This window comes from Lonchura striata, chromosome 8, assembly GCF_046129695.1.
Source record: "Lonchura striata isolate bLonStr1 chromosome 8, bLonStr1.mat, whole genome shotgun sequence".
Classification (NCBI taxonomy): domain Eukaryota; kingdom Metazoa; phylum Chordata; class Aves; order Passeriformes; family Estrildidae; genus Lonchura; species Lonchura striata.
Window position 1 is genome coordinate 25,388,895 of NC_134610.1, and position 25,393 is coordinate 25,414,287.

Consider the following 25,393-nt stretch of genomic DNA (forward strand, 5'->3'; position numbering starts at 1 on the left):
CTCCCCCTTTTGTTTTCCCCCCCTCCATCCCACTGTGTATTGTATAGGCTTTTTATTTATTCTGCCAGATTGACAAGATTATAAATGAGAGCTGCATGTTGAAGCCTCTAATTTTTCATAAGTAAATGAATTAATTTATCATAGCTGTTGTGTTTTATTGCTGTCTTGATGCCAGACTGGCCAGCTTCTTTATTCCCCCTTTTACCTTCAAAATACTGAATCCATGTCATTGTGTTTGACAGCTTTCTGGTTCCCCTGTCAGATGCAATTTGGTGCTAATCACATTTTCTTTCTTAGTGTCAGTGGTACAGGCCATGCATAATATTCCTGTATGTCCACTTATTTACTTGGAGCACAGCTGAAATGTCTTGGGCATTAATCTGATGAAGCTACTACATTAGAATGCAAAAGTGATGCTTGAGTAGTAAGATAATGCTGTGTAGCAGATGTGCAGTAGATAACACTGAGGCTAAAGCAGTGATCTTTATCAAGCTCTGATGCATTTTATTTGTTGGTTTTGCATGCCTTTTCTTTAAAAAAAGATTATTATCAGTTTTGCTTCATTATAATGGTGTCACTTATGATTTAATTCCTTCTTTGTGATCAAACTATGAGAAACTGCTTCTCTTCTTCCCTCAACTCCCCATTTTTAACAAACAAGGGTGTTTTAAGAAACAAGGGTGTTTCTTATTTTGGTTTGGGTTTGGTTTTTTTTTGTTCAAGTCATGGGACTCACTTTGTATATGCTGACTTTTAGTGGGAGTGTTCAAGTCTTTCAGTTACTCCTTTGGAATGTTTCAACTTCCTGTTAAAACTATTCATACATCTCTGCAGATGCTCCTATTAACTGACCTTTTAAAGCTTTTTAATGTTTAAAATTTCAGTGTGATCCAGTGTGATCACACTGAAATGAAATGCTCTATTGAAAACTAGAGCATTCTGTAGGTGTTCCTCTCCTAACTCCTACAAAGATAGGTTTGCAATACATTTGCCTTAATTGTATTGAAATTATACTTAATAGTATGTTTTTTCCAGGTACCTGGTAATGCTTTTTATTGGTATGTTTTGAAGTCCTTCTTTTCCAACAAATAAAATTCATGTTTCTGGAAGATCTTGAAACTATAGGTCCCTATAGTGCATATCAGGAATTCGGGTTTGTTACTGTTTATCTACTGAATTACGCATGTTCTTTGCTTTCTGCATGTTTTTGTCTACTCCAAAATCCTGCTATGTATTCCTCTGCTGTGGTATAGAAACAGTGATGATGGCTTGTGAAAGACCCAACTGCTTTAGAGGCTGTTCATTCAAATCTATTCTCCCTTCGAAAGAATGCATTTAAATATGAGATTTGGGAAAGGATGTAGTGTTGATTTGTCATAAAATGAATGAATTTTGAGAAATGTATAGTTTGTGAAAAAATTCAGACTAATGTGCGCTTGTCAGCCCCATAGACAAGAATTTTTTTTCCTAGCAGTACTGTCTACAGATGTCTACAGATGAACCTTGCAACTCAAGAGTCTTTATTTTAGATTACATATGGATGTTAGGAGTAAGAGTTTCTGTGAAGTGAATCAGCAGTTCTAAAATTTCCATCTCTTGGTATGGGAATTCTGTTCCCACACAAAGAAATCCAAAACTAGAAAACAGACTTTATGGAGAGCACGTGAATTCTGCTTAACAATATTTGCATGTCTCTGCAGACATACTTTATGTGCTCCCAATAAAGCATCTTGGCAAGTAATTAAAGTGCAAGTCATTACCTGGTGGGGTTTTCTATTGAAATTATTCCATACAGCAGGCAGTTTTGTCTGTTCTTTGAGAGCTCTGTATCCTTGAAAACTTCAGCTTCACCTGAAACCCTGAATAAATAATTCTAATTTCAAATACCTTTTATTCAACATGGCTCATGATGTTGAAATTCTTTCTTTGTAAAAAGAACAGGTTAAAAGTCCTTTCTGCTTTTTGCAGTCAGAGTGCTGACACTGACCTGCAGGGCTGTTGTGGCCTGGTAGATAAAACAGGGAGTGGGACCTTCAGTTCTGAGATGTTTCACTGGTTTTGTGGCCAGTCGTGGGTGAATGATTTGATGTAGCACATCAGTTCTTCTGTGTGGAAAAGTGATATCAAGACTCCATGAAGTACTTGAGCTATTAACAGAAAATGTTAGTAAGGAAAAAAGATAATCTCAGTTCACTTGCAAGGGACTTGAAAGAAGTAGACTGAACCCATGCTTGTCATGGATGTTGTGTATGATCTTTGATAAATCAGTTTCTTTGTGCATTTATGTCTCTTGGTGGAGTAGGAAGGATAATTCTGCTGTACTTCCCAAGTCTTCATGAAGCATACATGTACCATACACATGTATGTATACATACAGTGCATTTCTTGTATTTGGTTATTTTTGTGACCTTCCATTGTGAGTGCATAGATAGAGTGCACTGTTAGTAACAAATAAGGTTGGTGGAACCAGTGCAGTGTTCTGGACATTAGGTGCTTCAGTTAAAATTAAGGAATTGGAATGTAGCTGTTGTGATATTTTTTTTGTTGTTGTTGTTTTTTTGTTTTTTTTTTGTTCATGCAAATGGAAAGTGTTTAATAACACAAACACATCATCCACTGAGAATAGGGGGAAGTTCTTCATATTGGCTTACACTTTTGGTAGAGCATTAATATGATACAAAATAATTTCTGTTTATTAGCAGAGGTGCTGGCTTTTTGTTCATGTTCCTTTTTGTAATGCTTCAACAGTATTTGTATCTTCTTTAAATTTCCAAAAACATTAGTTTATGTGGTCAAAGGCAGATAAATCTATATCATGATAGTGGAGTTAGAACTGAAGATGTGATTTGTGGTACCTTAAAATCATGTCCATTTAGGTAAAATTATAGGGCAGTTCATTGTGCTGCATTATGTATTAGGGTGTAAGTGTGAATGTTTTGATTTTATTTCACTTATATTTTGTTGTTGATTTGGAAAATACTGAAAGAGTTCCAAAGTAAGATTGAAGTGAGTGTATTCAACCCTTAGCCTCTGTGCTGAGACTCCCTGTGGTGATGATTAATTGGTAATGTGAACATCTGTGAGGGAATATTGGAAGTGCTAGACTTTTCAGAGGGGCTTTGGCTGGTTGGTAGACTTCATGTTCATGTGATGTGGAAGAAAGTACCCACAACAGTCACTTGCTGTTAGTGACTCCAAGGATTTAATTTGTGTTTTTTAATAATGCCTGAGGAAATATTAGTTGTGACTTACCCAGCTAATGAATGTTGGTAAAGCTCTGATCTGGTTGGATGTGCAGTACATCATAGTGCATTTCTGCTAGTGTTTTGGTGACCTTGTTTTGGGGAGATTTGTAGACTAATCAAGTTGGTCAACACATGTGGAAGATGAGGAAGAGTAATGGTAGAGTCCTGCAGGTGTGAGTGGGGATATTACTAAAATAGAGATGTGCTGTCACTTTACATGATTTCTATTTACACAGTACTGATCTGAGACTCTTGGACTCATGGATTTCTGAAGAGAGAAAGCAAGTTGTGATGAAGATGTATCACCCAGGATCCCCTTTCATTTGCTGATGTTTCTCTGGGCATGAAGTGGCTGGGGTGGATGTGCTTTTTGTATGCCTGTAGCTAAGGTGTAGCTATTTGCTGGGATCTGTCTCCTTTATGAAGTGTCAGGCTGCTCTGGCTGTTCCCATTAACAGCCACGTGCCATCATATGCAGTAGAGAGAAGCATGTAAAGGGAAGAGTGCACCAGGTCTGGTGGCTGACAGTGTTCCAAGTGCCTGCTTGAGCTGGGCTATTCCATCTGCTGGCAGGCTTCTGGCTGGCAGCTGCCACCTTGGTGCAGTTGAAACTGAAACATGCTGCTTATGTGATAAAAAAGCTTTTTTCCTTCTTTCCCCCAGACGTGCCATATTGTGTCTTTAAAAGAGCTTAAAGGAAACCATCTAGAGACTTCTAAAAATGAGTGATAGTTTTTCAAAGCTTGCTAAAAATACTGGTATGCAAGAAACCCTGTTAAGGTTGTTTTTCAGTAACATGTACTTACATACCTGGTGTGAAATGAAAGTCGAAGCAGTGCTTGTTTGGTGCTCTTGGATATGGAAACTTTCAGAAAGGATTAGGTGCATAATCACATCAGCAGTTGTTGCCTCTTTTGTTGGCTTTTAATGCAGCTGCTAATGGATTCCATTTTTTTGTTGGTTTTTTCTTTTAACAAAACATCAGTTAATGTGAGAATTAATATCTGATAATGGGGAGCAAGAAATCTTTGAATGTTAATGGTATTATGTATGCTCTCTCTACCCTTTTATATTTGCATTCTAATAGGATTGGAATCTTTTAATGGCATAAAAAAGTCTGTAAAGAGATGGAGCGTGGGTAAACTCTCAGTGATGCACTTTTGGATGAGAAATTTGGGTTGCTGTTCTATTTCACTCTTAGTGTATCAACTGTGTTAATTGCAGAAGGGAAAAAAGCTTTGGTAGTAAGTGGGTTATGTCCTGAGATCCTGTTTCCCAACCATAGAGTGAACTGTCTGAAGTCTTAAGTGATTCAAAAGTAAACAAAAATGTATTTAAAGTAATAGGATTTCAATTAAATATATTTCTGCATTTATTTAAAAGAATCATTGATTTCCAGTGATTGATCACCACTAAAATGCTGATGTGCAATCAAATGTCTTTACATTGAATTTAACATTATTTTAAAAGAGGAAAATGCATTATATGCATATTTATGCAATGATACTTAGCATACATTTATCAGTCTTAATTTTTACATTTAGCTTAGGAAATGCTGAGTGACAGTTCTTATTTAGTAGGCTATTAATTCCTTCTTCATGGCTTGTGTCAGGCTAGTTTCGGTAATTGAAGTTCAATTAAAGCTGTGGAGAACTAAAATTAATTTTAGTTAATAAAAATGGGAAGCATTCTGTATTTGTATTGGGAAGAGTTCTGAATTTGAAGCTCATGTGTTGAACAGAAGCAGTTTGCAGGTGATGCATGATAGACTCTGCAGCTGATAGAGGAGATGGGACCAGGAGGAATTTCTCAGGCTGTTGGAGTAAGTGGAGCTCAGCTCTTGCATTCAGTTGTTTTTTAGAGGTTGCATAAATGTAAGACTAGTAAGTTTCCCTGCTTTGCAGTGATAAGATGATTTTTCAAATGGAATGTGTTTTTTCTTTGAATTGAATTGCCTAGATAAACTGAAATTAGAATGTACTCTTTGCTGAGAATTGTCATCTACTGCTCTTGGGAGCTCATCATTTTATCTCTTCAGAAAGCTCTAGTTCCATGAGGCTTCCTCTGTGCTTTCCCTTCTTGTGAGTTTCCTTCAAATGTTGCTCAGGAACATGCTTCTTGTGGGCAGTTCTTTGGAGGGTAGGAATTGACTGTGGAATCCTCCTAATTTTTTAGTCTAATTTGCAGTACCTTACAGATGATGCAGCAGCCTACCTGTCTCATGGTGCCAAGTTGTGGTTGAAGTGTAGATCAGAAATTATGAGTATACTGGTGGAATGGGGTGACATGTCCAAAGACTGATGCCTCAGATGAGTCAAGAGAAGCTGTAGTTTCCTGGTAGAGTCTGAAAGCATAGAATGAGAGAGGAGGCAAAATGAAGCATCCTCGTAATTACTGTGATGACTTTGGTCTGGAGCCCAGGGTAGAGGGTGGAGCTGCCCTCCTTGCCTCTTCCCTGTACTAAAGCTCTGAAGGCCAAGTGGCCAAATAGTAAGGAGTCATTAGTAGGCTGCTGATAGAGGGAAGGATCCAGCAGATTTGGAAACACAACTCTGCAACTTCATTTTGATCTAAATCCTGTTTAACCTAAGCAGCATGTATAGGAAAATGCAAAGAGAAAAAAAAAAAAGCCTTATCACAAATATGGTCAGAACTTCTGTTTAGAGTATGTATCCCTTGTCACATTTTTTATAATGTCTTTGTGTTTCACTTGTGTTAGCCAAACTTAAATTAAAATGAATTCCAAGTTAAAATGTAGGCAGAAAAATGTCTTTTATCTGTGCACAATGTTCAGTTCTGTTTTGATATATCCCATGTAGTAGATATTAGGCAGATTTTACTTTGTCATGTAATGTCTTGGAAGAGTAGATGAATTTCTGTTCTTTTCTGCTTCTCAGATTTTCAGAAGTCTCTGAATCTCCATGCAAGGGATGCATGGGGCATGCATTTCTCCTGAGCATTGACCTTCTGGGGCAGGCTGTCAGAAATGCCATTCTGGTGTGATGTCAGTGTTAGCCCATGGAGCTCCCACTGAGAGCAGCAAAACTGAGCCTGGCCTTTGGGCACCAGGCTGCAGCATCAGCCTTTGTGGTGCCCTGATTTAACTTCCAGATTAAAGTACAACCTGGGAGAGAAAAGAGTGCCCTTTTCTTGTCTTAAAAATCTCTCTCCAATTTGTATTGAAGTGAATAGTGAACATCCTGGGGTTTGCCAGCCATGTCTCCCATTCAGTACTAATGGAGCGTATCATATTTTGGTTTGGCCTCTTTTTTTTTTAATGTTTCTAGGTATGATTTTGGATTGGTTTCTTTATTACAGGCACACAGATCTTTAAATCAGAAGTAAAGGTACTTTGTGAAGGCCAGTGTCAAGTTCTACAGTGTGTGTGGGTGAATTACTAATAAAAAGCTATTTAACTTATATTGGATAGAAACCTCTGAGACTTGATTTCAGCTAACTGTGAAAAAATACTTTTAGTCTCTTGGACAGAAAATAATTTGACTAGAGGATAAAGGATTCAAGGCAGAGTTAATAAATTTGTTAACTTGTCTGTAACTTTTCTATGCGGATTTTTTTTCCCCTTGGGCTTTCTAAAGCCTCAGAAGCCTCAAAGAGCAGTGTGCCATTATGAAGGTGGGGATTACCTGCAGGGGACTGAATGCTCAGTGTGGCATTGCCACAGCTGAAGAAAAAGCCATTGGCATGCAAGAACTTAGTCAGAGAAGCAGCAATGTCATTCTCATAATATAGTATTGGTTTTGTTTCCCACACTGGAAGAAGAATGTTAGAAACATCTCCTGTGAAAGTTGACAAAGAATGGAATCAATATTGTTACCTCTTTCTAACAACTTAAACATTTATGTATTTCAGACCCTCTGAATAATAACAAGGTGATGTGGCAGTGAGGAAGGCAAATATGTTTCTCCTGTGAATCCTTTCAAATAATAGCAGTAAAGCTGCAAAAACGTGAATTCTTTGTTACAAGGTCTGTTAAGACCTCAGCATGGATAGGTCAATAAATAGCCATGATCACTTTTCTGGAGGTGCCTAAAATAGTGAGCTGGTTGTTTGACTTCAGTTTTGATGACTCTTTGTGATGTTCAAGATTTTGGAAGCTGTATGCCAACTGAAAAATTTCTGGAGAATTTTCTATTAGCAGAAGGTATTTTTATGCTTTCCCTGTTGTGTTGTTTATTAAGTAGTTTGGCTTGCTTTTGAAAGTGGAGCTTGGTATATCATTCACTTTGAGGGTTTTTATATAAAAGTGCTTTGCTTTATGAATATAATTTAATCATTTGTAATGAGCAGTGGAAAATGGATGAACAAGCTTCTCTGAAAAATCACATTTGAAATTTCTGAATAATGATCTGAATGGTCTGAAATAATTTATTCCCAAGACCTATCACTGTTTTGCAGAATATTCAAAGTACTGTAATAAAAATTAAACTATGCCCTAAGCATGAAGATTATTTTTTCCCAAAAAAGAAAGCTTTGGATCACATTAAACCAGTAATTTGGAGTGATAGGACTCTGTTAATTGAATTCTATATCTTGGCTAAATATATTCTTCACTGTATTTTATTATCTACTAAAAATATTTAGTTCAATTAGGGTAGGTGTAAGAAACCATGCTTAGTATATTGCAGTGTATTCGGTGCAACAAAAAAGTTCCCTTTTCTTTCAAGGTCTTTCTTGTATTTTCTTCAGAAATGTTAAGATAATTTTAATAATTGCTCAAAGGTTAGAATTGCAGTCCACATTTTTTTAGCTAAGTGTTACACAAAACTTTGCATCAAGTAAGCGTTCAACAATGTACTTAATAGGGTATTGAAATTCAGCCTTACAAATGAGGTTTGTGTAAGAATCCGTCTAATGAACAATTACAAGATCACTTACAGAAAATACGCTTTGGTTATAACTTTTGCATCCTATCCTGTTGTGGAAGGACAAGGACATTACTACTATTGTAAATTTTTGAGTGGTTTGTTTTTCAGTTTTAATAGGATGTCTTCATATCTGAATAACAAGGATCACTCCATGGGTAGTAGAAGGATATTTATGTGATGCTTGTAAACATATTCATGTCCAAGGTGTGCGTAACACACGTGTACATACATAGCTGCTACTAACTTTGCAAAACTTAAAAATATGTTTAATTTTACACTGTGGATCTTCGACACAATGTCAACATTTAATTTGTTTACTAAGAAATTAAGAAACTTATCTATGCAATTATGCTCTTGGCAGCTAATAAAAAATGACTGAAATTTATAATATGTAGATCATTCTTTTAAAGAGTATAATGAGCAAGACAGCAATAGGATGTCTGTTATGAACTGATTGCTGAAATGAGTAATTCTTATTGAAGAGTTTTTTGTTATTGCCAGGGATGTGACTATCTCTAGAAATATTACTTTTAGTTTCATTGTTTTTACAGTAATGGTGTATTGCCTTGTCAAGTCAAAATAATTTTTTTCTAGCCCTTCTGTTCTGGTAATTCACTGGGGAATTGTGTGTTTGGAACCATTGTGCTGCTTCTAAAGTTCCTAAATATTTTGCAATTTTGCTTGTTACTGATCTTCTGAGACTGCATAACTTTGTAGGTTTCTTCTTCTGTTGCTGTAGTCTTCATAAACTGGTTTGTCTTTAAAAATGAAAAAGAAAACACAATTCTTGTGTGAGTGAAAATGATTGACTTTGTACTCTTCTATTAATGAGTGTGGTGAAACATTCATGTGAGCTAGCCAATTACTAAATACATTCTGAGGAATTTGGTGATACTTCCATTGCATTTCTTTAGAATGTCTCTGCCCCTCTCCTCATGTTCCTCTGTCTCAAATTTTATGCAGATGAGCATCATGATGTTTAGGAGCTTTCTTTAAAGACATGATTACTAGAGGTGAAGTTCAGCTGTCTACTACTGAAGCATACAGGGTCATGCTACTTTAGCAAACGAGGTCCCTATGTGAAAGGCAAGAAGTATTTATTTTCTAGATTTTTCAAAGAACTGTGCTTACTTTATTATAATGTGCTAGTAAGTGTCTAGGAATACTGTGTATTGACAGAATTAATAACAAACTAGGAGAGACTGATAGCATTAGTTTATCATTAGGGACAGACCTTTCCTCATCAAGGTGACAACCAGTTTTGTAAGCTTACTTTTGCCTTTCTAGAGCCTGACATATAAACTGTCAGAGACAGGGCAAATAATACAGTCTCACTAAGCAAGGCATCAGTAGGAATAGGACTCTTGGCAGTTGTAAATACTGAAATGTTTTTCTGCACAGACAGAAACACAGTGTGAGAACTGCGTGACGTGTGGCAACATCCCAAGATTTATCAAGCCTGTCTGTACTAATGGAAGTTGTTGTGTGTGCTATGCTGTACAGATGGTTTTACACTTTCTGATGGGTTTTACAATTCAAGCATTTTTGTACTGCTTTTTTTTCTACATACGAAGTTCCATTGCCCCATCCTGTAATGTCCTCTAAAAAGATCAAAGCTGTTTAAACCAAACAGCTAATTCATATGCTGCATTGAATCACTGGGGCTAAAGCAAAAATGTGGTCTTGCACATGATGTATATTTTCAAGTCAGTGAGAGAGAAAATAAGAAAGTGATTTGGTAGAATTTGTTCTAGGTTTGTCTCAGGTTTGCATCTAAGAAAGCTAAATACACACTCAGGACAGTAGCCAAGGGAAGCAATTCCATCTGTTTGGCATTTGTGAGGCCACAGCTGGACTGTTGTATTTAGTTTCAGTCTCTTTTTGTGCAAGAAAGATGCTGACATATTTGAAATCAGCTCAGCACAAGATCACCAGCAAGATCAGGGATTGAACACGAGACTTGGGGAGAAAGGGTAAGTGAACTTCATAGGATGAGAGAGAGTGTAAAGGAGACTACATACTACCTTCTTGAAAGTCCACAATGAGAAAAGAAGAGGTAATGGACATTAAATAGTCATGAGGAATATTCTGTTATGAGAGACTTCTTTTTTGCACTACAAGGGTAGTCAAGCATGAAACAGATGCCCAGAGATTTGTGAAGTATTCACCCTTGCAGGTGCACAAAAATTGGTTTGGCTCTGAGCAACCAGAGACAACTTTAAGTTTGAGCCAAGTCCCAGTATGGCCCTGCTTTGAATGAAAAGTGGACCAGTGACTTCCAGAGATCACTTCCAACCAAAAATGTTCTGTGGGCTCTCATTAAATTGTAATCTAGAAAATAAAAGAAGTTTGAAGTGCTCAATACAAATTGGATTTTAATATCATAAGTCATTTCCTAGAGTATGGAGAGCCATGCAAATTCCTAAAAATTTCAGTTATGCCCTCTGGTTATAGTTGAAGTGGTGTAATACCTCTTCACCACAGTTCACTTTGGTTTAAATTTCTAAAGATTTTCCCATGTCTATATAATCCAAAGGTTATTTGAAACCAGCTCAGGACTTGAAAAGTATGTAGAAAGGTGTGACACGAGGTTGATGTTGGAGAAGTCTTCTGAAGGCCAGGCAAGGTGCCTGCTAAAAGTAGGAGTGGGAATGCCTGTGCCACAGTCGGAGCTGGGAGCACTTTGAGCTTTCCTCATTTGACTTCCCACCTCCTGCCTCAATTGACTGCGTGTGGCTTGGAGTATCCAGAGTTGCTGTGGGTTCTCTCTCAACCAAGATGCTTGTTCTGTCAGGTGGAGTTTGTGTTGCTGTGTAACTGAGCAGTTAATTTAGCACTGAAGTAGTATTCTAAGGTAAAATTCATATTATAAAGTTGCTATAATTCATATTATGAGAGTGAACATTCATTGCCGCTTACAATATAGTAACTAAGATGTCACTTTCATTTTTAAATATAGACTTATTTCATGGCACAGTAAATTTTTCCTTTTCAGTGACTGATTCCAATAAGTGCATTTGACAATTATGGTTCTAGTAAATAATGCAGTCTTTGGTATTAATTATCTACATTTTTGTAGTGCCATTTGAAATGGACTCCAAAATTAGCTCATCTTCTGTAAAGTCCATATAGGTGAAAGTACTCAATTTCAAGTTAAGCAGAAAAGAAATAATCAGTCTTGCATTCCACAGTCCTCCTTCAATTTGTTTTTTTTTACTTGAATAGAGGAAGAATAAAAGCAAAGGGCATTTGTTATCTCGCAAAACTCCGAAGCTGTTTCACATGAAAGCATAATGAGTGTGACAGGCTACAAATAGCACTGAACATGAATCTTTTACAGAAGAAAGGAGAAATGTCCTTTGGTATATTTACTTCAATCAACCCTAATAAGGCTTGTTTTATGTGTTTTATGCATCCGCCATCATAATTATAAATCCTTGACATTTTAGCACTAGTATTTATATCTGCCAGGGAAGCTACCCGAAGTCAACCCTCAAGGAATGTCTGTATTGTACTATGGATCTCCATAACAGCTCTCAAGTAGTTACTAAGTGGCTTAAAAAATTACATTTCAGTCATGCTTGAAGGGCTCATCAAACTTTGCCACAAATATCAACGTTAAGTACCCAATCAGCTGCATTGTTTGAAGTACAGTCACGTGTGCCCACGAAGGAATAGGTTGGACAGGAAGAAGAATTATAGAAGGGCTTATCAATCAGGCAATGGGGTTTTTTTTAATGACCTTTCAAAAACTCCTTTCCCTTCTTCCTGAAGTAGCTGGGTCTTGAGCTGGGCCCAGCAGCTGCTAGGCATGCTTCTTCTGTTCCTATTTAATGTTTTTATATTCTTGGAAATTTTTCAGAGCAGAGGCTACTTTTCAGAGCAGAGCAGTGTTTGTATGTGTGTAGTAGGATTCTGTTCTTGGCTGCTTTTGGACGGTACCAAAAAACCTGAATAACAAGGATAGGAACAGTGTCAGGTGGTTTTTGGGAAGACACTTTAGTGTACATTGTTTTGTCATATAGATAAACAAGATGAGCTAATCACTGTAGCTTTCATGTAATATATCTGTAATTTGTTTTCATATGTAGGTGTGAAGGAATGCTTGCCATATGGTGTGTATATTGGTATTTTTCCCTGACAGCCTTTATTTTAAGTTTAAGGAATTCCAAGGCATACTAATATGCAAGAATACCATTTCATGCACTCATCAGTATATACCAGAAGAATACCTTGAAAGAATGTTGAAGAAAAGTCGTAGAGCTCCAGGAAAGTTTTAAATTGAAAAATTAAATAATTCTTTCATCCATTTTGAGGTACCCTAATTACCTTCATTCTATGTTGCACTGTTACCAGGCTTTCATCTTTTAACCATTTGAACAGGATTCTTTCAGAAGTAATATATAAAACCTGATTTTACATTAATTGGTTTGTGGAGTGAAGCAACTTTCACAGTGTCTTTGTGAATACTCTTTTTCTTTTTTTGGTTCAACATATGGTACATTTTGCTCTGTCTTCTTGCCTCCATGTGAAGTCTTCTTGTCCCCTCGTGGGCATAAGTTAAAAGTATAGCTTATTGAAGTTCTGATTTTTAAAATTATTTTTAAATATTATTTTGAACATGGCTGTGTTCTGGTATCAGTGTGTCACATACAGAGACACTGTGTATCTTTGTGTCTCTTTGTTATGTATGTGTAGGTATAAATGCAAGATTCGTCCTACAGATCCCAAATTAAGGGACCAGAGAGTAAGGTAATGTGGCCCTGTGGCAAACATCAGTATCTGCTGTAGCTTAAGCCATCATTTCTCCTTATGCCATGAACATCAATGAAATAGTTACTGAGCTTTTCATTCACTCCTCCTGACAGCTCTTTCTTAAAATTCAGGGGCTTTCACTGAAAAGTCTTTTGCTAATGAACCCAGAAAAAGGAGTGTTTTTTTAGCCACATTATTATATGAGCAACTGAGAACCATTCTCATAGGAAAAAAATATATTTTTAAACCATATCTTCTGATAGCCAGTACTCCTGTATGGGCATTTGAAATCATGGACAGAGAGCATCTGAACAAGAAACAAACATGTCTGGAATAAATCCACAATTTTACTGCATCTGGTTGTCCCTAAGTGAGAGAAGAATCTAGATAAAGTGAATGTGGAAAAAAGAAATTAGGAGGAAAAATTTCCCTCCAGTTTGAATGAAAAATTTAATAGAAGCTGAACATTTAATTGCTTTTTGTGTTTTTGAGTATGTAATTTCAGCTGTTGAAAATGGTATCTTTTCAATTATGTACCAATGCTAGCTTATGACTGAGAACTTCTTTTAGTGATTTTATCCTGACAGTAATTGAAAGCTGATTAATTTAATTGCAAACAAGCTTGTATTTTGCCATTTCTTCCTTAGTACTTCATGTAAATGCCTGGTGTTTGGGGTCAGAAGGGAAGTGGTGGTGTCTATTTTCTAATTCAGTAAAGAAAAGCTAGTAAAATATACAGGTTTTAACCTTATTAACAGTAATATAGTTGTCAAAAGTGTGGTTTGAAGAGAAATAATTATGAAACCTTTTATTTAAAATGGTGTATAGGGCAAGGTAAAGTTAGCAGTTTCTGACTTAACAAACAAGTGCCTTAAATCGCTGCTGTTTGCTCAAAGGTGAGGATGTTTTTCTTTAGAGTTCTGCAACTCCATGAAGTTGTGTTTAATTAAGTTTAATTAGTGAGGACTGAAACAAAACTGTTGCAGTATTAATTTGGAAGGACTTTTGCTGCCTCTTGTGTGGTGTCCCTCCCCACATCCTGGGAGGCACGGCTGCAGTGTGTGCCCTTCGCTGGATCTTAATCCAATGAGTGTGTTGGGGAATGGAGTAACGTAATTTGTGCATAATCTTGTTTGACTTTTCTGCAAGCTTTGCAATTGAAATATTAGTAAAGTATTGGAAGAGCTGCACCATAGGGCAGCATACAAAGTTAGAATTTGGCTGTATCACAGTGCCTTGTAATAAAATACCACAAAAAATGCTAATAAAATGGAAGTATTCCTTATTACTGCCTTGTATTGTGACTATGGCAGTATTGGTAGAGAGAGTTTAGTAACCAAAATGATGGATAAGTACTAAATTTTGGTAATTTATTGATTTTCTATGTAACTGGTAGGATATGAATAGATATTGCAATAACAATAATAATGGTTGTAGAACCATTTCACCTATACAGAAATACATGTATATCTTTCACAATAAATATTAATTTCCTTAAATAACCTTTAAAAAAAGAGATGACTGACTACAGCAAGTGTACAAAATTGTACAAATTGCTCAAATTACAAATGTCTACAGTAATATTTTGATGTGTTAAGAAAACCCCGATCAGCTGACCTTCTGAATTCTCAGTGTTTGAAAATATTGAACTAGTAAAGAATAAACTAGTATTGCCAGCAGTGGTGTTGTTTTATTGATATGTTTGTGGGGATTTCTTAATGCATCCTGAAATTCTTTTCAATCAGAAGATTTTGGCAGTCTGTTCCAATTAAATAATTTTCCATAGTGGAAATGAGAAGTCAATTATGAGAATTATTTTTGAGTTGTTAATTTACATAGCCTTAATTGTATTAATTCCTTTTGAAAGGCTGAAGCTGATATTTATAATACTTTGATTGATTAGCAGTGTATTTGTGTTAGAATTGCTACTGATTAGATGCTGCTGCAACTGTGGTTCTGAGGCGTTCTCTCCCAAATAAACATTTTAGAAAACAAAGTTTATTTCACTGGGGAGGAAAGGTATCTCCTCTTTGCTACCTCCACAGGCAGTACTGTAGCATCTCCTTTCTACACACTGTAAAAAATGGGAGTTTAGATTGTGTTACTTAATTACTGGTGTGTTCCATACTGTAAAGAAATAGGTTTTTGGTTTCTTTTTTTTTTTTTAAATCTGTGAAAATAGTGCCTGGGTGTAAACTAAGGAACTGTGGGTTTCTCAGAAGTCACTCGCAGAATGTCAGCAGCCAGAGGCTTCCTGTTTTCAGGCAGGTGTTGGGCCTGTGCGGTCTGGCTCAGGGGGACTCCCAGCTGTTTGCCAGGCTGTACTGCGGGTGTTGGCTTGCAGCTGTGCTCAGTGTGGAAACCGAGTGCTGGTGTGGGGACAGCTGGGCAGGGGCGTAGTGTTGCCATCTCTTCTCATGCCTCTGCTGCAGGAGCTGGGAGGAGAGGAGCCAGCGTGTCTCCGTGTGCTGACCCTTCTTGTCTGGTGACCGAGAGCGGCAGGTGCATCAAGGGGCAGAGCTGACAGAAGCACTGAATTGCGTGCTGGTGATCCTGCTGTGTGAGGCGGAGATCTGGGAGCTGGACGCGCACTCGGGCACCGATTTCTGCCCCTCAGCCTGCCTGCACCCGCCTCGGTCCTGAGCCGGTGTCCAGGAAGGTGTTTGATTTGTAACCTCAGCTCTTGGGCAGTGTCACCCAGAGCTAGGGCAGGTGCTTTAGGGACCCTCGGTCGTTGCAATTGATTGTCATTGCAATAAAAGCTTTAGCCTGGGTCCTGTGCAGGTGGGGTGGGCACCACTGATGCCCTTGGGCTGTGCAGGGCCTTTGAATGCAGGACTCCCTCAGCCCTCAGGGCAGCGCCCACCCACCCGAGTCCCTGCACTGAGGGGCCCTTCAAAAGGAGCCCTGAGGACGTGGTCACCGCGCTGGGGAAGTGACAGGTGACCGTGGTGAGGAGCAGGAGCAGCCTTGCTGGGAGTGCAGAGAAATGGCCGTGCTGTGGCCATGATGCGCTTCGTCTCTCGGGGCTGGTAGGTAGGTAGGGTGTCTGCCATATCTTATGATGTTGGGAGTCTGTGACCTGACTTACCTGTTAAAATAATTCTATATTATTATTTCTGCAGAAGATTCATTTGCACTTTAGAGGACTAAGGAAAGGTGTGGTGCTTAGAAACCACAGTATGCAATAGTACGTGGCCACTGCCCTGGTCTCTGCCTGTGACCAGTGGAAAATACTTGCACAAAGCACGTAGAAGTAGCATGACTATAACATCAGTTTGTCCTGATTTGCCCTTCTGGTTTATACTACTACATGTTTTAGAGGTTTCTAAGACTGAGGTAGTACTTGTACCTACCTATTTAACTGTTCTTCCTGGTGTTTTCCATGACTTCATCTAATTTTTTTAACCAATTCTTACTTTTCACCTTTGCAATATCCTGGGGCAGTAAGCCTAGAATATTCCAAAGTAATATAGCATTTAATATGATTTCTGTGGTGTGAAACCAAGGGGAAACTCAGCTTGGTCTGGTTGAGAAATTCAGTTGTTCCCATCAAATCACAACTGAGTTCCATTTAGTCCATTCTACATTGTGGATGCTCAAATGAACTTTGTATCCTGCTATTACCTAAAGTGCTTTCAGTGCCACAGTCCTACACAGTCTCCAATTTCCTCTTCATTAGTAACAGCCTCTTTTGCAGAAATTAAATTTCCACAGCAAAAGCGAGACTGAGAAAGCAAACATTTTTGTGTACAATGTTGGTGGAACTTACTGAATCAAAATGAGCTGCCATAATAGCAGGAACATGAAGAATCATTTTAGAAACAAATGAAAGATACAATAAGATGGGGATTTTAACTTGTTTCTTCTTGGTACTGGAGAAAATTTCTGTAATCTGTTTGTATCTGGATCTCAGTCAGCCTTTTTGGCTGTACGTAACTTTGGGACATAACTAATGCAGTGTGAACACTTGGGTACTTTACATGTTATGCAGGAATAAACTTCAAAGAGAGTTGTTCTTGTTACTGGAGTGAATCTCCTATATGCTTTGGACAAGTGTTGTAAAAACTTACTTGTATGGCCATGGAAAGGAAATGGGCTCCATATGGAAAACTAGAGCAAGTTTTCTACCTAATTATTTAAGGGGTTTTGTGTGTCTCTGAAATGTGCCTTGGTAAATATGAGCTGACACATTTCTAGCAACCAAATTATAAATGAGTGGAAGACCTGAAAATGTCAGTTTCTTATTTTTTAGAAGCACTTCAGGATTTTTCTTTCCTTTTCCTTCATACATTTGTTTTTTCCCTTGGGCAAATGAGTTTGTTTAAACGTTTGTTTCAATATATTGTTTTTCATAGGATATAATTGTTGACACTTCCTGGCAATGTCAGAGGAGATTTGATGTACTAATATTTTCGTAAGCGAGGGCATATGTATACCTTAAAATAACAGAGAGAGAAATAAAAAATAGTAAATTAATCCTTTAAACTTGTTCCTGTGTGTATCTTGATGTTGTCTAACCAGTTATGTGTATTGTGGTATTTTTCATGATTAGTCTGGAAAGCAGTAGATAATCTGAAGGAGTGCAGAAAAAGTAAAATAAATGAGCACCATAGGCAAAGTGTTTGCCATTTAAATGGCACAAGAACTATTTCGTGTCAGGTAGTAGGGAAAACACTTGAACTGCTACTCTTACCTCCTCTGCTTTTGAAGAGGTCTCTGGAGGGCCAAGCATCCCAGAGTTGAGAACATCATATCTTCTATTTTGTTTTAATCATATTTTGGCTTGTTTACCCAGAGCTGTACCATGCTTAACTGTTTTCCTGGAACTTTAATACAATTTACACTTAGCTACATGTGTGTGAGCCACTTCTTGATGAGGCTGCGTAGCCGCAGTCTGATCTCTTTATATTAGTAGAGACCAAAAGGATAATCTTTGTTAAAGAGCAGGTTAGTAGAGGCAAAAAAATAATTATTCTGGTGTTTTGTATCATTTTCATGGCCACATTGGTGTGACCTTGGACAGCAGATTTTGGAGCCTTCCCATGTGCCTGGAGTGGTCTAAGAGCCAGTGACTGACAGTTCTTAGAAAGGTGTACCTAGTCCAGGCTTGCAGGGCAGGATGGCAGGAAGGGACAGATGTGTGGTGGCTAGACAAGTGCTGGGTGTGTGTGTGCTGTGCTGGACCATGAGACTTTCATCCTTAGATGAAAGTTAGAGACATGGGTTGGACAGCTGAGGAGGCCTCATGCTTTCTCATTGTGCTGGATGGATCTTGTCCTTGGAATGTAGTTATGTTCTTACAAATAAAACGTGCATCTGCTCGCTCTGTGGTTGTGTTACCTTTGTACAGCATGTCAATCAGTAGCACTAACATTTTTTAGACTTAATAGCACCCTCTACTCCCAAGAATTAAATGCTGTTCTGTTTTTAAACATGCTAATCTCTAAGTGTTTTCAAATAATGTGAAATGCTCACTAATGGTAGCATGCTAACTCTGAGAAATGTGTGTCAGCACAGGGCAGTGCTGAAGCATATACTTAAGTCACATTGAAGTCGGTGTATCTGAACACAAATGTCTGTGTTTTCTGGAATCTGTGTGTTTGTTGTTAGCTGTTCTGAAATAAGAACTTTAATTTTGTACTTTAAAGAAAGTATAAGCTCTTGGCTTTTTTTTTTTTTTTAAGAATGAAATTTGGAAATACTTTACACAAACTACATTATCTTTTGTTTTGATAGCTGATTGCCATTTATGATGAACAAGAAACTCCCCATAAGATTGATGGCACCAATGGGAATGTGACCAACAGAAATAGCCCAGACTCCTTTGAGACAGAGGTAGCAACTCAGCTGGCTGCCTTTCAGCCCATTGGTGAGATTGAAGTGACTCCTTCTGCCCTAAAACTGGGTATGTATATCTTGTGTGGTTTTTTCTCTCAGTTTTCTTTTCCTCTGTATGTTTGTAATTTGATTTTATATATTATATATATTTTTTTTTTAGGATTCCATTGTTTGCCTTGCAGTCCAATGAGGGGCATTGAGGGGAGGCCATTTGGGGAGTGTCTGAGGTCTGTTGGTCTGTTCAGCCTGGAAAAGGGGAGACTGAGGGAGACCTCATTGTGGTAGACCACAGACCACAAAGCTTTCTTGTGAGGGGACATGGGGGGCCAGGCACCAGTCTCTCTGGTGATCAGTGACAGGACCCAAGGGAATGACATGAAGCCGAGTCAGGAGAGGTTTAAGTCGGATATTAGGAAAAGGTTCTTCACCTAGAGGGTGGTTGTGAACCTGAACACATTCCCCAGCACCAAGCCTGACTGAGTTCAAGTAGCATTTGAACAACTCTCCTTGGCAGTCTTAGGGATGTCTTGTGCTGGGTCAGGAGTTGCTGACAATCCATCATAGTATCCTGAAAGAACACAAAATGAAGCCTTTGCTAAGTATTTTCAAATATCACAGTCATTGAAAAAAAGCCCAGAGTTTTTTTGAGGAACCTGGGTTCAATGAGTGTAAAACTGCTATGTGCAAGTACTTTTACCAGTTAGCTGAGCTAGTGCCCTGTTTTGGGTGTGGGAGGTGGGAAGAGGAATATGCTGATTGCAAACACTTCAGCTCTTTGCCTTTGAAGAAGTTGTGAAACTGGGCCCATTTGCCTTTCTGACTTTCAAGTGAGCAGACTGTGATTAGGAAAGGCTGCTGCTTAATTCCCTCTTACATTAGAGGGTGCTGCATGAACTGCTGCAACTCTGGTGCCCTGTGTTGTTCAAGTATGCTTGGATGACCAGGAGTTGTGACTGGTTTCCAATTATAAACAACTGAAGTCTTGTATATTGCACTCAAAGCAGTTTGAATAACTTTCTTGGATTGAGAGTAGGCTGGGCTGTCACATTAGTACTGGATACAGGAGCTTTCCAAACTAGATTGATGGTAAATGCTGTGACTGTTGCCTGTAAAGCAAATGAATGATGCTCAGGAGAGCTTGCTCTGCATCCCACCATTGCCTGTTGCCCAGCTCAGCCCATGTTCCTGAGTGCTGCTGGCAGTCTCCAAATGCTGTGCAATAAAACCTGAGTAACCAGCTTAGGAAAGGGTAGAAGTACTATCTCTAGTTGTGCTACTGGCATGGAGTATGATTACAACTTGAGAAATGGAATGTTCACTTGTCTATTTTAATTGCATTTTTAAAGGAAAAAGCTAATTAAAAAAAGCAATGAACTAAAATAACATTTCAACTAAAGTTCACTAGATGAAGTTGTGTGACTTAACTTCTAACAGAAGTCTGGGCTCATTTTTGTGCTTGCTGTAGAAAATTCTAAAATTCAAGCTGTGTGAGAATTTTTAGAGTAAAATTTGTGTTAATGGATCATATCTGTTTTCTTCCATGTTCTAAATTAGAAAAATCTTTTTCTATATTTAATGACACACAGAAAATTCTCATAACTAAAAATCTTGAGACAAGACTTATTATTGACATAACCTGTATGTATTTGTCTGTGTTTTTGGTAAGCATGAGATATGGAATAACTTGTAACTCAAGGTTCAGTGGTTAAAAGTTTTGCCATTTCGTTTTTTTGCATATTTTTAAATTGTGCTGTTACCACATTTTAGCATGTTTCAGAAAGTACAGATCTTTCTCCAAATACCTCTGAGCACTACTTTAAAAAAAGTGTTTAGTCTTGCATACTGCTGTTACATAAGTTGAGGGTTGGAGAGAGGAGTACTTCAGCTTCACACAATTTCATGTACAGCAGTTAAGTACTCAAGCTCTTGAGCTCATCAGTAAGCCACCATGTAGTTAATTTGCTAGTGTTTATGAAATCCTACTGGAGAGCATAAAGGAGATCAAATATAATGTGGAAAGAGCAGTCAGGGTTCTATATTTTTTTTTCAGTGCAATACTAACATATATTTGAAGTTAAAATGGTGCTTGCTTCTTAAAAGAAGAGATCATTGTCTCCTCAGTTCTGTTTCAGATTTGTTTATTTTGAAGGGTAAGTGAAAGGTTTTCTACCTGTTAGTCCTGTAACTTGGTTTGTACTCTGAAATGTAATTGTTTTCTCTTCTGGATTTTACTTTATGGCTTACAATTTCTTTGGACTTAATTTTTGCCTTTCTCTTTTGTGTACAAGTGCCAAGTCCTTAAATTATGTGACTATTTCCATTAAAGGCAAATTGAAAAGTAAATGAAGAAATAGAAGGACAATTTGGTTGCATCAATATCATTGATGCATGAACCACAGTAGTCTGGCTTCCTGTCTAATTATTGAATTGACTTTCACTTGCTAGCAGAAATAAATAATAATTTATAAAGCTCTTCTTATTTTGGAAGCAAGGATGTGATTGAATATGTATGTAGGAAAAAAGTGTTGCTTTCCATGGTAGAGCTGTGCTTCAAGAACTTCCTTTCCAAGTATTTTTCCAGAATGCTTTTAGGAGGGAAATGCATTGTTATGAATTGTCAGATTGTGAAGCAAGTTTGCCTGTTAATTTCTGTTGGATGTTTGGTATTTTATAAAATCAGATCCATGGTTTTATATAGAAACAATGTTTGGTTAGTGATCTGCTCCTGTAATATTTAGTGCTTGATGCTTAATAAGCACATGAAACTAAACACTGCTCTTGTCAGATATGAGAGAATTGCCACTGGCTTAGAACAGATATATGAGATAGCATTTCTGTCTTTTATAAATTGTATATGTGGCATAGTTAGGTTAACTGTAAATTATACCAAATCTTAACGTCCTTCCTGTTAGGATAGAGATGGCAATAATTTTACTTTTTGGTATTTTTGTTGTATGGTTACTTCTCTGAGGGTGTTTTTCTGTTTGTTATTCTAGAATAGTGATCAGCTTGACTGTCTGAAATCATAAGTTTTCCATTATGTAGTTGGTAACCCTTTATTTTTCCCCTTATCATCTGTAACTCTGAAAGTAAGGCAGAATAAAAAAATCTTATATTTGACTTGAAAGCTAAAATAACTTTATATTTTACATTGCTTTCCTATATTGCCAAAATTTTAGAGCAAAAAAGTAAGCTTAATTTACTTAATATCAAATTACTTTCTTAGTATGTATTTCCTTAAAACAGTTCAGGAAATCATTCAGGTTTTTCTTTTCCTGAAATAAACACTTCTCTACTTTTAAAGCTAGCTCTGTTTTCAAACAAGTGCAAATATTTAATATAAGAAAAATGCTGAAAGTTCATGGACACGGTATCTTCTGCGTCCATAACACGAGGTGAAGTGCAAAGAGATTTAAATGCCTCCCTCCCTGCCACACATCACTGGATTATCAGGTGCTGTTGCTGACAGTGTCTTTTAAAAAAGTGAAAAAGCTACAATCCAAATTTGACAGAATCTGTGCTTGGGTAAAGAAGACATTTCATGCTACAGTACAAATGGTATAAAGCACCTGCTAATATATATGACAAAATTTAGAGAAGCACACAACTGTTTAATGTGTTCAGGCAGCTGTTTGAAACAGAAGAAATTGATCTACTGATTTTGTTATTTCTGCAGATATGAGAGCATTGAGACAGTTGCGAAGATGGCAGCAGAGCTTGTCTTACTGTTTTCTTGTGAGCAGAATTTCCCAGAGTATAATAATGATGTGGCCATGACAACAGTTTTCAAAGACTGATACCGGCAACTAAATGCTGAAATAGCTGATATAAATTTGAAAAATGTATTGGAGAGAAGTTCAACATCTCTAACTCCAAATACTATTGCAAATTCTCCACTGCCCTTTTTTGGTACCATGTTTTCTAATTATAAAACTCTGTATAGACAAAACCCTACAATGAACAGTGAAATCACAGTGTGTTGAATACTTTGTAAGCTGCATGACTTCAGCCCATGGTGAGTGTAAGGTGACACACATCCCAGGGAAAGAGATTATGGCCCTCATAAACTGTCTTGTAATTTTCTGTGCACCTGTAAGCGTGCCAGTAGTGCTCCTGTTTCCATTTTGGACCTCATTGTTTACTGTTGTTTTCTAGTGGTCTTCCCCATGTCGTGGAATAGGAAGGGGGGAGATATTTTCATTATGTCAATTTGTTTTTTCCTTTTCAGTCCGTATGGGCAGGAAGGAGCAAGCACTAATTTATTTATGGAGGATCCGTTTTATGGACAAGTCACTCTGAGCTGAAAATGCCCTCATGACTGGATCAGTGTTTTGTTTGCTTCACTTGGTAAATGATGGTCGAGTACACACAAAATTAGTTGTTGCTTTTGTCTTGCTTATCTCCATGGTGTTGAGTAGTCAGGATTTTGTCTGGAAGAAGATACGCAGCATTGAAAGATGCTTGTTGATTTTCAATACTAAGGTATGGAAAAAGTAAGGCCTAAAGTAGGCATCTCCCTTCTATTTTCTTTTTTTGTCTGCTGATTTTTTTATTATTTTTCCCTTTATTTGGGAATTGGTTTGAAGAATCTGAAGCTGTTTTCTGAGTAAGTCTGGAAGCAGAGACAATTAAATTACTTTGTTGGCTATTACAATAAAATTATGCTCTTAATCGATTGATACCTTTATTACTGTAAACTAGTAACTTCATGTAAAGTTGAGATTACATAAAGACATAATTTCTTGTAAGAGTTATTGATAGCAGGTTAAAAAATACTCTTGTAAAGTACAGAAGTTATCTTCTCCCTTTACAAGCTTTCACTGTTGAATAGAGCAGTGTCTTGATTTTGCCATTGGAAAATCTAACTTCAGTATTTCAAATTTTGCATGACTTTGTTTTATAGCAAATCCCTGAGATTTTCTCCTTTTATATGTACATGTCTGCACATCTGATCAATGTTCTAGGAAAGTGGAAGACTTAGGTGAAAATAATGGTTGGAATGACTGATTACAGTCTCTCTTCTAAAATAAGCTTATGAATGCTAATGGTAGTTGGAGTTAAAGCTATGTGCAGGCACTTGTGCTTTTGAGCAGTCAGTTCTTTTGGTTCTGGATATTCTATGTAGCTTCTTCTCAGTGAACATTTTTTCCCCTGAAAATAGAGATTTCTGGGACTGTTTCAACCATCAGAAGGGCTAGTTAGTACAGGATAATAAAAGTAGTAGCCTAGAAGGTTTTCATTGTCCATTTTTGATGCAGTTGATGGTGTTCTGGCCGTGTCTTTTTGACATTTGGGAAAGGTTACCTTGCACTCTTATGGAATTGCCTTGAAGGTTCTTCAGACAGAGAATATATTCTATTAGATTAATGTATTCCTGTGGTTTTGGGGTTTTTCTAATTTAAATTGTGCTTCATGGGATTGTTTAAAACACTTACTTTGATTTGCCCTATATGTTTGGGTTGCTAAGTCAGTCAGCAGAAGTGCTTTCATTGGCAGTGTCTTAGTTTGAAGTCCAAGGAAATTGAAGAGAAGGTTTCTTCCATGAGTTTTTGGAGGTTTCTTCCCTGATAGGCCTGACAAGGATTAAATTGTTACCTCCAGGGTACGGATGTTGACAATTTCTGTGTAACTTCAGAGCTCGGAAGGAATTTCTTTTCTTTCTCGTCCTCTTTGAAGTGGAAGGATTGTAAGTAGGCTTAGGGGTATTTTAAACAACATTTATTTGATTAGTCCTCTTTCAAGTTGGAGTTGAGATACTACAGATATGCAGACTGTGTTTTTAAATACAGAGGAAACAACATTATTATGTATTTTTAAAATTTGTGAAAACATACAAAGCGAAACTATTAATCTGATAAACCAAATGTTGCTAATGCTTTATGTATAGCACACAAGAGTAAGCAGGAAAGACACTTTTTCTTGCATGAAAGCCATCCTTTTCTTCTTAATCTTGCAATGTCAGTTTATTGGCTAAGCATTCTGATGTTTGTCAGTACCTGGAGTGTACTGTGTTCTAGTCAAAATTCTCTCCTGTAAGATTCTGGAAAAACTAACATTTTGAAATTGGTACATTTCAAAAGAAATGCATTATGGAAGAACATGCTGTTTTCTGTGATTTGAGGGAATACTGTTGATTTCCTTAAGGAAATATGGCTGTATTCTCTTTCACTGCACTGGATGGCTCCTCTCCTAGTAATGATATCAAGTATTGTGCTCTGCTGTTCGCCACAGGCATTGTGAGGATGACACTGTACTTGATAGATTTTTCTCCTCTGTGGCATCCAGTGTAATCTGCTTTAAAAGAATTGTGATGATCAATTCAAGTCTACTTGCATTTCTAAAACAAATGGTTTCTGTTCTCAGGCAAGCTAAAGGTTTGAAGATAACTTTTCATTTCAGTCAGAGGGAAAGTCTGGTATATTTTGACCTCATGACTTAAGCTTGGTCTTATTTAGTTGTCCTTGATTCATGAAAATGAGTTTTACTTTATCTTTGTATTGCAGCAGAATAATACATTAATGGTTTCTGTAAAGATGTATATAAAACTTCATGTGTTTTTCTGTCTTGGATCTGCCTGTTTACAAAACAGTCCAGTCTTTCCTTCCTTTCACTGTACCCAAGAATTTAGTGCTAGGGTAGGTAATAAATTTATGTGCATAGTTTGTT

The 25,393-nt window shown here is 37.4% G+C and overlaps 1 protein-coding gene across 3 annotated transcripts in view; it reads left to right on the top strand.

Moving 5' to 3' along the window:
* PARD3B (par-3 family cell polarity regulator beta) overlaps window positions 1-25,393 on the top strand; it is a 391,488-nt gene that overhangs the window by 100,026 nt on the left and 266,069 nt on the right. For all 3 annotated transcript variants that reach the window (XM_031505387.2, XM_077785113.1, XM_077785112.1), the window contains exon 3: window positions 18,626-18,794. In XM_031505387.2, the coding sequence (XP_031361247.2) occupies window positions 18,626-18,794 (169 nt within the window). The remainder of the gene's footprint in view (window positions 1-18,625; window positions 18,795-25,393) is intronic.